This window comes from Vulpes lagopus, chromosome 2 (assembly GCF_018345385.1).
Source record: "Vulpes lagopus strain Blue_001 chromosome 2, ASM1834538v1, whole genome shotgun sequence".
Classification (NCBI taxonomy): Eukaryota; Metazoa; Chordata; class Mammalia; order Carnivora; family Canidae; genus Vulpes; species Vulpes lagopus.
This window is the reverse complement of record NC_054825.1, coordinates 31,317,875-31,334,689: the sequence shown is the minus strand read 5'-3', so window position 1 is coordinate 31,334,689 and position 16,815 is coordinate 31,317,875. Positions and strand designations below refer to the sequence as shown.

The 16,815-nt window shown below is 46.2% G+C and overlaps 1 protein-coding gene across 1 annotated transcript in view; it reads right to left on the bottom strand.

Moving 5' to 3' along the window:
* PIK3AP1 (phosphoinositide-3-kinase adaptor protein 1) overlaps window positions 1–16,815 on the bottom strand; it is a 119,575-nt gene that overhangs the window by 9,246 nt on the left and 93,514 nt on the right. Inside the window, exons 13-15 of the mRNA XM_041729683.1 lie at window positions 13,337–13,409; window positions 5,934–6,089; window positions 1,311–1,381 (exon numbers count right to left, since the gene is read on the bottom strand). Of these exons, the coding sequence (XP_041585617.1) occupies window positions 1,311–1,381; window positions 5,934–6,089; window positions 13,337–13,409 (300 nt within the window). The remainder of the gene's footprint in view (window positions 1–1,310; window positions 1,382–5,933; window positions 6,090–13,336; window positions 13,410–16,815) is intronic.

Here is a 16,815-nt window from a genome sequence, read left to right as displayed (position 1 = left end):
ATTAGCACCACCAGAGAGCTTGGGAGAAATGCTGGATCTCAAGCTCCTCCTCAGGCCTACTAGATCAGAATCTGCATAGTAACAAGATCTTAGGTAATTCTTAAGCATATTAAGGTTTGAGAAGCTTGCTCCATGTAACCAGATAGAGTTGGAGAAATTTTATTTTTAAACCAAAGTCCCTCTTTGGGACAGCATAACCATGAGTGGTTCGCAGTCATGGAGTAATTAATATAAGCTGTTCCCTGGAGGAGTGGCCCACCCCAAGGACCCTATAGAGTCTCCTCCTGGTTTGGCAGGGACCTAAGTGACTCCTCCTGCTTGCCCCAACCAGTGATCACAGGATCAAAAAAAACACCCTGACCCAAACTGTGCTCAGTCTTAAGGCAGCAGCTCACCCTCTCCTCAGAGGCCTTATGGCTCTCAGGGGACTATACATGTGGAGGCACAGAAAAGGCCAGTGTGCAGTGAAAGAAAGCAGATATGCACAGGGAAGAAAAGACAAAAGAGCTCATGGCCCTGGGAATACATGGAGCAGTGGCCTTGGCTCTGGCATTTCTCACTGCTCCTGATCGAGGGCTCCAAATGTGATCTCAATCCTCTAGATTCCCTGAGAGTCATCCAGCTCCTTCTAACAGATGCTCTCTTTGGCTTAACCAGTCAGGGGATTAACCTCTCCCTCCTTGCCTCCCTTCCCTCATTTCCTTCCTTCCTTCCTTCCTTCCTTCCTTCCTTCCTTCCTTCCTTCCTTCCTTCCTTCCTTCTACCCTCCCTTCCTTTTTATTGAGGTAAAACTCACATACATAATTCACCATTTTAAAGTGAAAATTTCAGTGGCACTTAGGACATTTGCAATATTGTGTAACCACCACCTCTATCTAGTCCCAAAACATTTTCATCACCCCAAAAGGAAACAGTGTTCTCCTCATTTCCCTCCTCCCAGCCTCTGGTAACCACCAAATCTGTATTCTGTCTCTTATTTTTTTGAAGATTTCATTTATTGATTCATGAGAAACACCAAGAGAGAGACAGAGGCAGAAGGAGAGGCAGAAGCAGGCTCCCTGTGGGGATTTGATGTAGGACTTGATCCCAGGACCCCAGGATCATGACCTGAGTCAAAGGCAGATGCTCAACCACTGAGCCCCCCAGGTGCCCCTGTCTCTCTGATTCTATCTCTTCTGGATATTTCACATAAATGGAATCCTAAAATATGTGACCTCTCATGTCTGGCTTCTTTCACCTGGATTTCTATTTCTTGCAGTGGAATAACCACTAGGACAAGAAAAAATGGGGTTGGAGTCCCCACCTCTCACCTCATTGTCCCCCTCCATCCCGCTGCTCACACTGAGGAGGCTCCGGGTGCTGGATCGGTTACTTGTACTGCCTAAAGGGTACAAACAAAATTAGCTGGACTGTGGATTCTCTCAGGCTAAAATAAAATGCAGAACTCTATCCCTTACTTATTACTACTGATAGAAACAATATATAAGCTGTGAATATGGGATCTTCAAAATGCTGCCATCTTATTAGTTTTACTTTTTTTTCAGCATAAAATGAAACGGTTCACCTTTTTATTACAATTTTTTTTTTTTTGCTTTATAGCTATTATTTACTGAGGGCTTATCACATATTACATGCTTTAAAAACATGACTGCACTTAATCCGTGTGAAAATCCTATCTGATATTAGTGCTCTGGTTTGACAGACAAGGAAGCGAGATGCTCAATTTCTTGCTTGTTCAGTGGTATTTCTAAAATCTGCAAACATCTTGTTGAAATTTTTTACTTGTTTAGAAATTATAGCAAGCATGTAATCACACACATATATATATACACCTTCCAATAAGAAGTCAGTTTGATACAGACAAAGCACAAACTCCAAACTCCAAAGCATAATTTATGCTCACGGTAGGAACCGTGATTGGATGAGTTTAGGTGCTCCAGTCTTTTGAACTGGGAATCTATCACCTTCCTATCTTGTTAGAACAGCCCTATCCAATAGAACTGTCTAGAAATGTCCTATAGTATACCAATATGGTAGCTAGAGCATACCAAGAACTGAGGAACTAAATTTAAATTTTATTTAGTTTGATTAACATATGGCTAGTGGCTACCATATGGGACAACACAGATTTAGAACAAGCTGAAATAGGTGATGATCCAGGAGCCAAAAAGAAAAAAAAAAAAGTCCATCAACTAAAACAAAATAAATTGACTTTAATTTACCACTATTGCCACTAGTAGTACTGCCAGATCTTAGGTTTACTGAATTGTCACTTAACACAGCTCATCATATTAGTTTATAAGTAAATATTCTTAGTTTCAATTTCATTACGGTATCAACTTTGGCCTAATTAATTTAGATGTGAGCTTAAATCGAGCAGGTTAAGATTATAATTTTGGCTTATTTTTGGGGAGTAGATTTTTAAATTTAAAAGAATATGTCAAAATACTTATGTAAGCCAGGGGATTCAGAGTTTGCTTATTAAGGAGCATGTGATCCTTTTCCTTTCCATTCAGTTATCCATACATAACAACTTCCACTTGGCCAGAATGTCCCCATCCCACCCTTATATACAAGGCTAAAACCTCAGGTGCCAATGCTCAGGAATTTCCAGAATCCCCTAGTGGAAGTAACTCCTCCAGCCCATGGATCCCAGGCCTATGAAGTCAAGCCTCCTGTCATTTACCATTCTTCATCCTACTCCCTCCTAATGAACCAGCCTCCTTCCAAAGGTTATCTGCTGGGAGAGACCAAAAAGCTGCCCAGGCACTGGCCCCAGAACCTTGGAAATGCATACTCATTGGCTCCCATTGTGACTTCCCTGGGTGTTCCTGAATCTTTAGCCCCCAGTGTTTGTCTTTGAACCTTGGTTCCCTGGTTCATCTGCCCTGGCCCTTTCTCCTCTCCAGGACTTATTACCCACATCACCACTAGACTGCATGGCTGGTAGGAGGCTCTGACCCCCATCATCACTTTTGCCAGTGGGGAGGAGGGCAGTGCCTACCTCTTCCAGGCCTCTGTCACCAGGAAGAAAGATCAAGCATCTAATTCATGCTAGTTTTGTATTTTCTCTACTCCATTACAAGTCCCCCAAAGATGGGCTCCATTTCTTTTTCGTCTTTATGTCTCTAGTGTATAGTCTCACTCATAATGCACAGAGCAGTCCTCAAATATTTGGTGGATAAATGAATAAGGGAAAGAAGTGACCAAATATAATATGACCCTCAAGAAACATGGACTCGACAGTCTACAAAAAGGTTAAAAGTCTTTCTGAAATGAAATTTGTGTTCTGTTAAATATAACATTAATATTCTTAACTAAAATTTAAGTATAACCAGATTTAACCTCCAACTGTTTTTCTGTGGTTCCCAAGAGATAACAGCTGCACCATAATAAACATAGTGTTGTTTTCAGAGTGATCCTGGTGGGTAAAGGACAGTTGGTAGATCAGAGCTAGGCCATCTTCACTCTATCTCCCAGCCTGGAGGACTTATATATATTTGGAAGGCAGTATGTGCCAATGGTTACATGCACAGAAAGATCTGGATGTGAAACCCAGACTTTCGGCCTACTTGCCCAGCAACCAGGGACTAACCTCCCTAAATGTCCATTTCATGGTCTAGAACTCCCAGTATTGTTGCACAGAATGGATTAGGTCACATGGACACATGCTTGGCACAGGGCCTCGGCCTCCAAGAGGAAGCATCTGATTGATGGCAGCAGCTACCATCACTTCATTAATCTCAAGATCCATTAGTGACCCCCAGACCTTCACCTTCCAGTACCCATGCCTCTGAATAGCCCCTTCCTTCTTTCCTTCCAGGCTTAGCCACGTGGCTTGCTCTGATTAATATGACATTAGTGAGTATGATGCAAGACAAAGCATGATAGGCACTTGCACATTGGGGCCTATCCTCCTGGAATTTCCCTTCCTGGATTTTGTTACCATATAAGAAGTTCAGGCTACTGATTTAGAGGCCACATACAGAGAGGCCCCCAAAAATGAGAGACCATCTAGGATGTTCCCACCCATGATGAGCTTACAGCTGAGGACAATGCACAGGAATGACCCCCAGCTAACCCATGCGGAGGGCAGATGAAGCATCTCCACTGAGTCTTGCCCAAGTTTAGAATCCGGTATAAACAAATGGTTGTTTCAAGCCACTGTGTTTGGGGTGGTTTGTTATACAGCAATAGATAATTAAAACTGTAGAGAAGGGACTGGATTCAGGCAACAGCCACAGAGTAAAAACCATTGGTCTGTCATTTAATACCCTTCTCTAGACAGATGACCCAGCCACTCCTAAACAATAAACCACTGTATAAAGTAAGAAGCACAGTTTATGTTTTCCGTTCTGTTTTCACCTCCAAGTAAAACATACACATAAAATCATTTAAATTAACCTGAGCCTGAAACAAGTACTTTATATCTGTCTTGTTAAATTTCCCCTCCTCCCCACCCCAGAATGCCCTGCCCTCACCCTGAGAGGATCTATACCGCTTTCTTCCTCAACCACGCATCTGAGAGATGGGCCACCTGCCTCATGCTTTGTCAGCCACCTGGGATCACTGGGAAAATCTCTCCCATTTTCAAACTTGTCAGAATTCTCTAAATTGCCTCAAGGGTTTCGGCTACACATTACCACCCTCGTTACATTAGAAATTTTCTCCTCTGCCCCATCTAGGCTTCCCTGTTGGCCACATAATGGGCTTTGGGTCTGTTTCAACAGATAGTAGTAGTAGGAATGTTAACCTGAGAGAAGAGCTGTGTCAGCTTCCACCTTTGCTTCATTAGCTGTGTGACCTTGCACACAACTCTTTCCTTCTTTGGATTATAAATACCCCATCTATAAAGTTAGAAGGGAGACTAATGCAGGGGTTCTTGATCTAAGCCCACAGATGGGTAATACTGTGTGTATATGTATGGACACATATCCATGCAATTTTCTGGGAAGCATATCCAGAGCACAGATCAGATTCTCAAAAGGGGTTTGTGATGCAGAAAATATTAAGAACCCCCAGGGTTCAATGACCTTCCTGTCCAAATATCCATTTGGGGGTTCTGTGCCTGACATTTAATGAGCCACGAGTCCTCAAATTCAGTCCTGAGTCTCTTACTCTTCCATTGTTCTCCTAGCTGTTTTGATAACACAAAGCTGTTTCAAAAAAGGGAAACCCAATCTATGCTGTTGGTGAGGCCCGTGTGTCTGAAGTCAGCTGACACCAACCTGGATACAGAAACAAAGCCCCTGCCTCCCGTGTGGCCATCAGCAGGTGTTGTCTGTTGCAGACTCTATCAAGCTTTCAAGCCAAAATGTCTTCCACATTTCCTAACTGGATCCTCAACTCATCCATAAAGTTGAAATTCTCAAATGTGAGTCCCTTGTTTTCTAATGTTTCTGACTTTGTGCCCTTTCCTTCCCCTTATCAGGTTGAGGAAGCAGAAAGGAGAGTGGTTGAGAGTCTGGGCCCTGGATCTGGGCTGCCTGAGTTCAAATGCTGACACCACTGCTTACTAGTTGTTTAACATAGGGCGAGGCACCAACACTCCAGTTTCCTCCTCCATACTGGGGATACTGCCTATCAGACAAACTTAGTGTGAGAATTAAATCAGAGACTCTATAGAAAAGGCTTAGCATAGAGTAAACGCTCAACAAATGTTAATTGGTATCATTACTAGGTTTTTCTGTCTACAGAAGGAATGGTGAAATCAATTATTATGCAATCCGGCTTCAGGGGATACTGACGTAAAGGATCTCTGGCCCTCTGAAGAAAGGCAAACTCAGGCTAAACATCCCCCATTTCTTACACCCCCTTAAATACAGATCAGGCTCCAATGGAGGATCTGCTGGGCTCTCAGTATGAAATTGTTGGCAAAGCCCACAGGCGCCAGCTGGAATGCAGATGTAGAGGCACGCTCCTCCCCTGCTCACTTGCTGTGCTGGAGGTACTATCGCTTTTCCAGTCTCCTCGCCTCAACTCTGTCCTTGGGGGGAAGACGCTTTTCCTGGGGCCGCTTTCATAGACTCCAAACTCCACCTTCCCGGGCAGGTGCTGTGAGTGCCGAATTGGGACTGTGATCTCCAAATCTGGAATTAGAGGAAAGAGAGATAAACGTCAAGGAACCAGACTGCCCAGCTGCTCCATCTCCACCTGCCTCCCTGGGCTGAATCTGGAGGGTGCCTGGCAGGGAGGGGAGGGGAGGGGAGGGGAGGGGAGAGGAGGGTGGGGAGAGGGTGGGGGTCCTGCCCAATTCAACACTGAAACTCCACAGACTCCTGTGTGGCCATCGCTGTGTGAGAGAGGAGGGAGGTCGAGGCATGTGAGAAAGCCAGACAAATGCTTCCATTCCAGGCGGAGCCCACAATTAGGGAAAGGTCTGGGGCCACAGCTCTGCCACTCCACAGCTATGGGACATGAATTACTTCCCTTCCAGAGTGGTACTCAGGAGCACTGTTGATCTGAATAACTGCTCATCCTGTATACCAGGCAGAGTTCTGTGAGCTTCCCCACACCCATGAAATAAATACCATTATCATCATTCCCAAGAGAAACTTGTTACGGAGAAGTAGCACACAGCTGGTACGTGGAACAGCTGGGATTTGAACCCAGGCTCCAGAGGCCAGGCTCCTAACCACTATTTATACTACCTCTGCATCCCTCAACAAATGTGGTCTGGGGGCGTGGTCTGCAACCAGCAGCAACAACCCAGAAACTAATGAAAGGAGGTCCATCAGCCCCATAAAATATTTTGAGACTTGCAAGGCTGCTCAGTGGCTTTGGACCTGGCAGACTTAGAAACAAATTATTTCTTTGTTTTGCACAGCATTAAACTGGTCTCTTTACTGACTTAGTCCTGCCCACTAGTTGGTCTTTGATCCTCCCCAGATCTCCACCCCTGGGTTCTCTGACCAGAAAACAATTCTTGCTGATGAACAGAACAAAGTATCTGTGGGTGCCCATGCCCACTCTCTCCCAGAGGGAAGTGTGAACACCAGGTGGGCTCGTGTCACGGGGTTCCCTTGGTGCCCTGAACATGCCCAAGCCCTGGGGGCAGGGCCTTTGGGAGAGGTGCAAGCTCCGTGTACTTTTGGGTAACATGTTCTTATCTTAATGGTACTACTTCCTCCTCCGCCTCTCCTCTTCTGTGGGATGGGTATGGCCAGAAGTTCAGGGAGTCCAGGAGCAGAGGTAGCTCTGCTGGCCAAGCCAGGGGTGAAGGCAAATGGGTGAATAGCTATAGGAGAGAGGAAGTTTGAGAACAAGGTGGACAGAGCCTATGGGAAATACTCCACACAGAGGAGGTTACAGAGTTGGACTGTGGTTTACATGGACCTCACACGTACCTCACCCTGGAGGCAGGTTCCAAGAGCAGTGTTTGGTCCTAGGATTAAACCAGCTTTCTAGGTCTCTGTGTGACATGGATCTCTCTCACATTCTCACGCTCTCCTTGCTTCAACTGAGCAGTGCAATCGCCACCTGAGCCTAGAACTACTTGGGCAGAGACCAGCCAGCCATACCTGCATGTGGGTACAGGCCCAGAGTATCTTAGAGCCCAAGCAGGTGGCATCCTTTTTCCCCCCCTCAGTTTTGACCTCATATATATATATATATATATATTTTTTTTTTTAACAACACTCTCTTAAAGGGAGGTTCCTATCTGCTTAATTCACTTTAATGTGGCAATTTTCTACCCTCAACCAGTTCTACGAGGAAGGAAAGTAAAATACATAGGAAAAAAATTTGAGAGTCAGAAGTTCAAAAAAATCAAGTAGAGCCAGTCTAAATGTCTACAAAATCCTGATATTCCTGGAAGAAAGAAACAATGCCAGGAATGGTGATCAGCATTATATTCCATGGTACTTTTCCCAGAGCGTGTCCCCATGGGTCATCATACCTCCTCTGAACTTCACTTCTTCCCCATGCAGTTGGTAAATCAGGTGTAACCATGGATGAGGAAACTGAAGCACAGAGTGGTTAAGGGGACTGTCCTGGACCGTAATGTGACTCTGATTGGATTGGAGGGATTGGAGCCCAGGCTGCCTGGGACCCAGCCTGCTCCTCCCTGTCCTGCCCCAGACGAGCCCCAGACATGCCCCAGACACACTCAGAACACAAATATGGACTGTCTTCCTTGGGGGTGTCTAACAAGTTACGGGCCATGACAGGCCCTCTGATGTCCTTCAGAACCATCAGTGTTCTGTACCAGCAGGACAAAATAATTCCCCAAGACTGAAGACTAGCAAGTTATTATGAACAGAATCTTACTTATTACTTATCCTTGGTGTTCTAACCCAAAATAAAGAAAAATAGTCATCAGTTTTCTTTTCTAACACAAATGAGCTTTCTAAATAAACAGAGTCAGCCCTTACGTTTAGAATGGGCTCTGTTCCTAGAAAAGGTCCTCTAAGCAGAAATGCCGTTTGTCAACCCTAATGTTCCTACAGATTAATGTTACCTTGTGTCAATGGTTTCTAAATGCTTTTCTTTTCTGTTTTTTGTTTGTTTGTTTGTTTGTTTTTTGTTTTTGTGGGGGTGAGGGGGAAGCAGAGTTCTTTCCTCTGGTAAAAACAGAAGTTCAATGTGGAAAATATATTTTTCTTCTTTTTTTTTTTTAAGGAGCTGCAATGATCAAAGCAGAGTAGGTTGCCTTAAACTCTGACACAATCCTAATCTCTTCCCCTGCTCTCCCCTACCCCACGCCCAGTGCCTACTCTTTACTCCCCATAAGCACACAGAAGCACCACTGAAGCTTACTCAGTGTGAAACAGGCAATCACACGTTAGTATGTCACTAAATATACAATTGAGTGAGGCCCAATGATAAATTGTATGTTATTGTATTTTACCACAATAAATAACAAAAATGAGGGGCATCTGGGTGGCACAGTCAGTTAAGCATTCGACTCTTGGTTTCAGCTCAGGTCTGACCTTAGGGTTGTGAGATTGAGCCCTGTATCAGGCTTCGTGTTGACCACAGAGTCTGCTTGGGGCTCTTTCTACCTCTCCCTGTGCCTCTTGCCCCTGCATTCTCTCTCTCTAAAATAAATAAATAAATCTTTTTTTCTTTCTTTTTCTTTTTTCTTTTTCTTTTTTTCTTTTTTTTTATGAAAATGAAAGGAAACTCTTGGGGCTGATGGGTGGATTGCCTGTTGTCCCCTTGTTTAGTGTCAAATTAGATATGGCTGGGGCAGCCCCGGTGGCTCAGCGGTTTAGCGCCACCTTCAGCCCAGGGCCTGATCCTGGGGACCTGGGATCGAGTCCCACATCGGGCTCCCTGCATGGAACCTGCTTCTCCCTCTGCCTATGTCTCTGCCTCTCTCTCTCTACCTCTCTGCATCCCTCATGAATAAATAAATAAAATCTCAAAAAAATTAGATATGGCTTAATCATCTAATAGTTATGACATTAATTAAGACCCCTAATGTAAAAAGTAAAAATACTTAACACCTCCCCCATAAAATTCCTAGTCAGAGGGTCTTCTTGAAGAGGAGAGGGGAAGGGAATCAAGGGCATTTAACCAATGTTCCTTTGAAAAAATGTAGACATGACCATTGTCATGTAGAGTACAGATACGGGTGAGCATGACTAGCTTTGGGTGAACTCTGTATATTGTTACAAAATCCAGCATTCTAGGGCGGGACCTGGGATGGAAAGTTCCAGCCCAGTGCCCCCACCCTGGGAAGCCTTGCCTGAGAGGACACCAGCTTCTGTACAGGTGGTTTTTAGAGTGCTTCCATGTGCCAGGCACTGCGCAAGGCCCCAGGTATACCCTAACTTGTTCAGTCCTCATAGAAACCCTAATGACGTAGGCACTTTTATTTGTGCCCCTTTGCAAATGAGGACTGTGGTTGGGGGATTTATCTTGTCCACGGTTCCTCACTAGTTAGGAGTGAGCAGTGGCTAGGAACTTGACCCCAACCCCGATGGCCCCGGACCCATGCCTATTCCCCTTTACTCCTTGGCCTGTGTGTGTGTGCCTTGCTTCAACATCTGATTGGGTGGTAAAGGTGTGATGACACCCAGTGGGCTCAGTTCTGGAGTGCCAGCTGCCCAGAACTCATGATTCCAACATTATAACACTCTGGGCCTCAAACACCTCACGCACCAACAAATCACAGCTTTTTCGAGGTTGCCTGTGTGTAAAAGCATGAAATGTTTCATTTAGTCAAGGCTTCCATCTTTGGGTTCATGTGTTCTAATTTTTAAAAGCACCTCATCCCTTTTCTCACCTAGAACCTATTGTCTAACCCTAAGATCACTACTTAGATCTTGAACCAGATTTTCTGCCTTCTCTTGTTTCTCCTCTCTTCAGCAAGGAGGGCAAACAAGTGTGAGCTTGAGTAGTGGAAGCATACATTTAAAAACTAGTAAGCAGACATCTTAGAATGACCTTTCTGACCTTCTGCCATGGTTATAACCTCTGTACGCCTCTTTTCCCAAAAGGTCAAAATCATTGACATTCACCAGGCTAGTACCATCTGCAAAATACTGTGCTAGCCATTGTGGAGCAGACTCTAGCTGGGAAAATTCAGATCTACACAAATAAAAGATTAACTCATAAACTACCCAGTGGTGAAGATCATGTCTTATGGGTCTCTATCCCTGACAGAGAGTCTGATACTCAGTTAAGTGTTTATAGAATGAATGAATGGTGTTACCAAACATTTTATTCCAACAGAGATTTCTTGAGCCCAATCAATGTACTGTCCTACATGCTGGGGATTCAGCAGAACCCAGAACAGACAAGCTCTGCCCTCATGGAGCTTATGGCAGTGACAATGAGGGAATGGGCCAGAAGATAATCGTGAGAACAGGCACATGAGATGCTTCCAGTCTGTGATATGTGAAAAGAGGGTGAGCAAAGGCACAGTGAGTGCTGGAGGGCTGCTCTGGAGAGAATGTAGAGAAGGCCTCTCTGAGGAGAACTTAGAGCCAAACTCTGAAAAAGAGCCAGTCAGTGAAGATGTGGGAAAAGTGGAGGGTGGACAAGTGCAAAGACCCTGGGGAGGGCTGCTCTTGACTTGTTAGAGCAACAAAAAAGGAGTCCTTTGGAATTAGAGCATGGGGTTAAAGGGGAAAGTAGAAGTGGGCTCAGGGGTGAGATCGCATAGGACTCTCAGGCCACAGTGGAGAGTGTGACTTTACTCTGGGTGGAACAAGAGCGCCTGGAGGGTTTTGAGCAAGGGACTAGCAGGATCTGATTTTTTATTTTTAAAATTTTTTTAAAGATTTATTTATTTATTTATTTATTCATTCATTCATTCATTCATAGAGACACAGAGAGAGAAAGAGAGAGAGAGAGGCAGAGACACAGGCAGAGGGAGAAGCAGGCTCCATGCAGGGAGTCTGACTTGGGACTCGATCCCGGGTCTCCAGGATCACACCTCAGGCTGCAGGTGGTGCTAAACCGCTGCACCACGGGGGCTGCCCCTGATTTTTTATTTTTAAAGGTCATTGGCTACAGTTTGGAGGATTTTTTTTTATTTTTTTTAAATTTTTATTTATGATAGTCACACAGAGAGAGAGAGGCAGAGACATAGGCAGAGGAAGAAGCAGGCTCCATGCACCGGGAGCCCAACGTGGGATTCGATCCCGGGTCTCCAGGATCGCGCCCTGGGCCAAAGGCAGGTGCCAAACTGCTGTGCCACCCAGGGATCCCCAGTTTGGAGGATTAACTGTAGAAAAGTGAGAGTAAACACAGGGAAATGACTGAAGAGGCTCTTCATTCATCCAGGAAGAGATGATGGCAGCTTACCTGCAGCTGTGGCATGAAGAGAGTCAGAAATGATCATATTTAAAATGCATTTTGGAGGCAGAACCTCTGGGAATTGGGAATTTCTGATGGTTTGAATACAGGATTGAAATGATAGCAATCAGAGGTAGCAAAAGAGAAGTGCCAGATGAAGGGAAGGGAGAGTAGGTCTTATAAATGCTCAAGTGGGGAAAGGGTACAGTGGCCTAGAGTGACCCAGGATGGCCTCACCAAACAGGGGCTACAAAGCTGGGTTTTGCAGCCCAGGAGTTTTCATATAGGTGAGAAAGAAAAGGTATGAGCAAGGGGCCTGTGGCAGGAATATGTCATTTTCTTTTTTTTTTTTTTTTTTTAATTTTTTATTTATTTATTTATGATAGTCACAGAGAGAGAGAGAGAGAGAGAGAGGCGCAGAGACACAGGCAGAGGGAGAAGCAGGCTCCATGCACCGGGAGCCTGATGTGGGATTCGATCCCGGGTCTCCAGGATCGCGCCCCGGGCCAAAGGCAGGCGCCAAACCGCTGCGCCACCCAGGGATCCCGGAATATGTCATTTTCAAAGACTGGGGTGTCTTTGCCTGCCTGGCCAGGGTCATGAGAAGTCAGGTTATTGATAGCAGCTGGAGATAGACTGTGGAAGTTATACACATTCTTAGTCTTTTATTTAATAGGGCTCCACTCAAGCTCTGAGAGCTTCTGAAAGCCTTTTATTGCCAGCTCTACTTGGTATAGACTAGCCAAAATAAATCACAGAGACTCACCATTCCAGAGGCTCTCAGTAAGAATATGCAATATAGGCAAATGCCCATCACTGCTCAGGGGTAGTGGTGTCGAGAAGCCTGGTCTTCAGTGTACACAATCAGAATGCATGGCCCTGCTACTGGACCCCTACTACACATGGCAAGGGCCCTGCTACACCTGAGGCCTGCCTTCTGAGGCACTGTATGATGTGGACACCAATGATGCAATTCCCTGCTTCAATCAGAAACAGATACTATGTGAATGAGGGTTTTTTTTCCTTTCTCTCTTCAAAAAACATGTCTTCCTAAATGCCAAGGGAAGGGTCAGGTACCTGGGGGAAAAGTTTTGTCATTCTCTGTGCGTGAGAGGATGGGGGGAATGCAGAAATCAATCCATTTATTCATTTGTTGGCATGTCTTATGTGGCAGGTACTGGAGACACAGAATAAACAAGACAAGGGCACCTGGGTGGCTCAGTTGGTTAAGCATCTGACTCTTGGTTTCAGCTCAGGTCATGATCTCTTAGTTGTAAGATCAAGCTCCCCACCGGGCTCTGCATTAAGCATGGAGCCTGCTTAGAATTGTCTCTCCCTCTCCCTCTTGGGCCCCCCACCTCCTGCATATGCTGTCTCTCTCTCTCTCAAAAAAAAAAAAAAAAAAAAAGACAAGACAAAGCCATTGCCCAAAAGAACATCATAGTACAGTGGGGGTACTCAGATCTGTAAACAGGGTGACAGGCACCAGGCAAGCACTCTGCCCACTCAGGCCACTGCAGAAAGAAGAGTTAGGGACAACAAATCATGGCAGTCCCCCACAATGCAGCACCCCCAAGAAGCTACATACCTGCCTGCTTTCCTGATTTTTGCTTCTCTCTCTGTCTTCGGGTAATGCTGTCTCTTAGCCGTTTAAGATTTTCCTGGAAAAAAACTTAGTTAATTTTAAAAGTATATACCAGAAATATACCCTCTGGGCAATAGAGTTTCTTCCTGATTTTATGCTGTTTGCAAGATACATGTCATTGTAATAACATCTCCAACATGCAAATGAGGCTGAATGCATTCACAATCAGTCCCCAGAGACATTCAAGGACTCTTTGAAGTTGTACCTGAAGAGAAGACACCCTTTCTACAACAAAGAGTCTCCCCTCCTCTCTGGCTCCTAGCTCCACGCTCTTCCCAGCCTTGGCACCACCACCCTCCTCCTTGTAGACTCCTTTAGCCAAGCCAGTCCCTTCCATGCTCACACACTCCATGGACAGATCTGCATCTGAGACTGTGTTTTCATACCATTCTTCCAACCGTGAAAGGCAACGATTCCTCTCCATGAGTCTGTTCCAGGTCTGGGTCCAGATCCAACTTCCATCTTAAACCTCTCTAGCCTGCTCCAGTCCTTAGTGACTACACCTGCCATCTGGCATGAGCTATGTGGCCTTGCCCAGTGCATCTGTGCAGCTGTGTGGCTTTGGGTGTATGTGTCTTGTCTCTTCAGAGAGACTGTGCACTCTCAAGAGGCAACACAGCAGGCCTTCTACTTTTCTGAAACCGTGCAGTTGGGCCTATTACAGTCATTCAACAAATGTTGAAATTTGTTGCTATTTTAGTCAGTAACAACTACCTCAAAGTATTTGAACATCCTAGAGAGAATGCCCCAGGGACTAAGGTCTAGACAACCAGAAGGGTCCCATGAGAGAGCCATGGGAGGCCAGACTGGGAGGGGTGTCTGAGCCGTGACTAGAGCTGAGGCTGAGCTGGGTCCAGGACGAAGCAGGGAAACACTGGAAGGCGTGGGCCAGGCATAGCTTTCAAGTCTGACAGTGTGGAGGCGACAGGAGCTGGCAGCAAAGAGATCTACCTAGACACTTTGTGGGAGGCCAGATGAGAGGCACAGAAGTTGGCATTGGGGCAATGGAAAGGAAGGAGCAGATGCAAGAGGAAGAGTGTCACAGACCAGGACCAGGCAAGACAGGCAGCTGACTGGATACAGGGGTGTGAAGGAGAAGAGCCCAAGCGAGGTAAAGTCTAAACCTTGGTGTCCAGAAGATAACAGTGTATAGAAATAGGGAGCCTGGAAAGGGAAGTAGCCTCTAGATATGGATTGTTGCTGAACTAGCTGGGGGTCGTGGGCACCTTAGCAGGACACACCTAGCTGGTGGCTGCAAAGGTGGAATGGGAAAGGGAACATGGACTCAAGAGTCACCTGCACCCTTGGGTGCCTGGGTGGCTCAGTCTGTTAAGCATCTGCCTTTGGTTCAGGGTCCTGGGATTGAGCCCCATGTGGGGCTCCCTATTCAGTGGGGAGTCTGCTTCTCCCTCTACCTCTACCTGCCACTCCCCCTGCTTGTTCTCTCTCTCTCTCTCTCTGTGTCAAATAAATAAATAAAATCTTAAAAAAAAAAAAGTCACCTGCCCAGAGGACCTGAAGGGAGCCTGGGTGGTGCCCATTCACAGGAGGGGAGGTAAAAGAGGCAGGGAAGTGGGCAGAGGCATGGAGCAAAGGGAAGATAGGGCAGCCCAGGGAACGGTCTTCACACCCACCGGTCTCTGGGTGGGGGATGCTCTAGAAATGCCAAGAGGCTCTCTGGGCACATAGTAGCATCAGCTCTCCTAGGCTGGGATTCTCTACCCTGTCAAATATGAACCCCATTTGTTTGCCATACCCAAGAGTTCTGGACAGGAGAAGCCTCTTGGATACAGACAGAGACGGACAGCTGACATTTGTTATACGTTTACCAGGTGCCAGGCATGCCAAGTCCTTTACAGGTTGACACTGTCCAGTGTTCTCCCTTCACACTTGAGATGGGACACAGACAGACAAGGAGGCCCAGGTCATCCAGCCCCAAGTGACAGAAGAAGGATGTAACCCGGGCTGCCTGCCCCGGAGCCCTGGCTCTCTTCACTACCATGCTACGTGGGCGTGTGACCTGGCCAGGAGAAACAAAACTGTTGTTTGCCCAGAACCAGGCTGTCCCAGCAGGACTGCAGCTTCCCTGCATCTCCTGAATGAGGAGGATCCTACAGAGTGCCATCCCACCCATCAGAGGATCCCCAGGAGGGAGGAGGCGGGCTGGCAGAGTGGGGGACCATTTTAGAAAGCACTAAGAAGGCAGAAAGGGTCGTGAAGGGAGCACAGGCTCTGGCGTGAAAAGGGCTCATCTGAATCCTGACTCTGCCTCTCTACCTCTCTCCAAGCCTCATTATTCTGTAAAATGGGAACAAGGCTACTTGTCTTGCATGCCTGCTGTGAGCAGCAGAAGAGATCAGGACCATTCAACACAGGGCATTGTCAGTAGACTGTGGGCCCAGCTGGACAAATGGTGCCTGATGACTCACTTCCCCACTTGTCACACCTATTCCCACTCTAGGGAGACAAGATTCCCATCTCAGTGGTAGGTAGGTGCTGCTCCCGCTGCCTCTACCCTCAACAGCAGGTATGCCAGGTCCTCTGAGAGCAGAGGTTAGAATACATACCTTCTAGGAAATACCATGGGGAAGTAGAGAGAAAAAAGCAACCATTCTGGTCCTGCCTTTCTTTCCACTTACTAGATAAGTGGTCTTAGACACATCTCCTAATACCCTAGGCACAACTTCTTTCTAATATAAAGAAGTTGAACCAGGAATACACTTCCTAAGGTCAAGTTTGAGTTCCTTGGGTTGCTTTAAATTATACATGGACTACACGTATGGAGTTATAGATTCTTACAAAAATAACAGGGGTCTTGAGTGCTCAGGTGGTTCAGTCAGTTAAGTGTCTGCCTTCAGCTCAGGTCGTGGTCCCATGGTCCTGGGATGGAGCCTCATGTCAGGCTCCCTGCTCAGTGGAGCCTGCTTCTCCCTCTGCCTTTGTCCCTCCCCCAGGTCATGCGCTCTCTCTCTCTCTCTCTCTCTCTCTCTCTCAAATAAATAAAAAACTTTAAAACAAAACAAAGGATGCCTGGGTGGCTCAGTGTTTGACTGTCTGTCTTTGGCTCAAGGCGTGATCCCAGGGTCCTGGGATCGAGTCCTGCATTAGGCTCCCCACAGGGAGCCTGCTTCTCCCTCTGCCCATGTCTCTACCTCTCTTTGTGTGTCTCTCATGAATAAATAAATAAAATCTTAAAACAATACAAAACAAGAGTCTCCTCTAGGAGTACCATCTGCCCATGCCAGTCTTCTGAGTGGCCACCCTTGGGATGGCCATGAGGCGGCCTCTCCTGACCTTTGCCTCTGTGTCTGTATTCATGCCTATAGAAATGCAGTTTGTGTGAGAGTTATGCTCTAACTTGGGTGGTTTTATGTCTGTGACTTGTTCTGCTGTCTTAATCATATTTCTTGGGAACAGTCCAA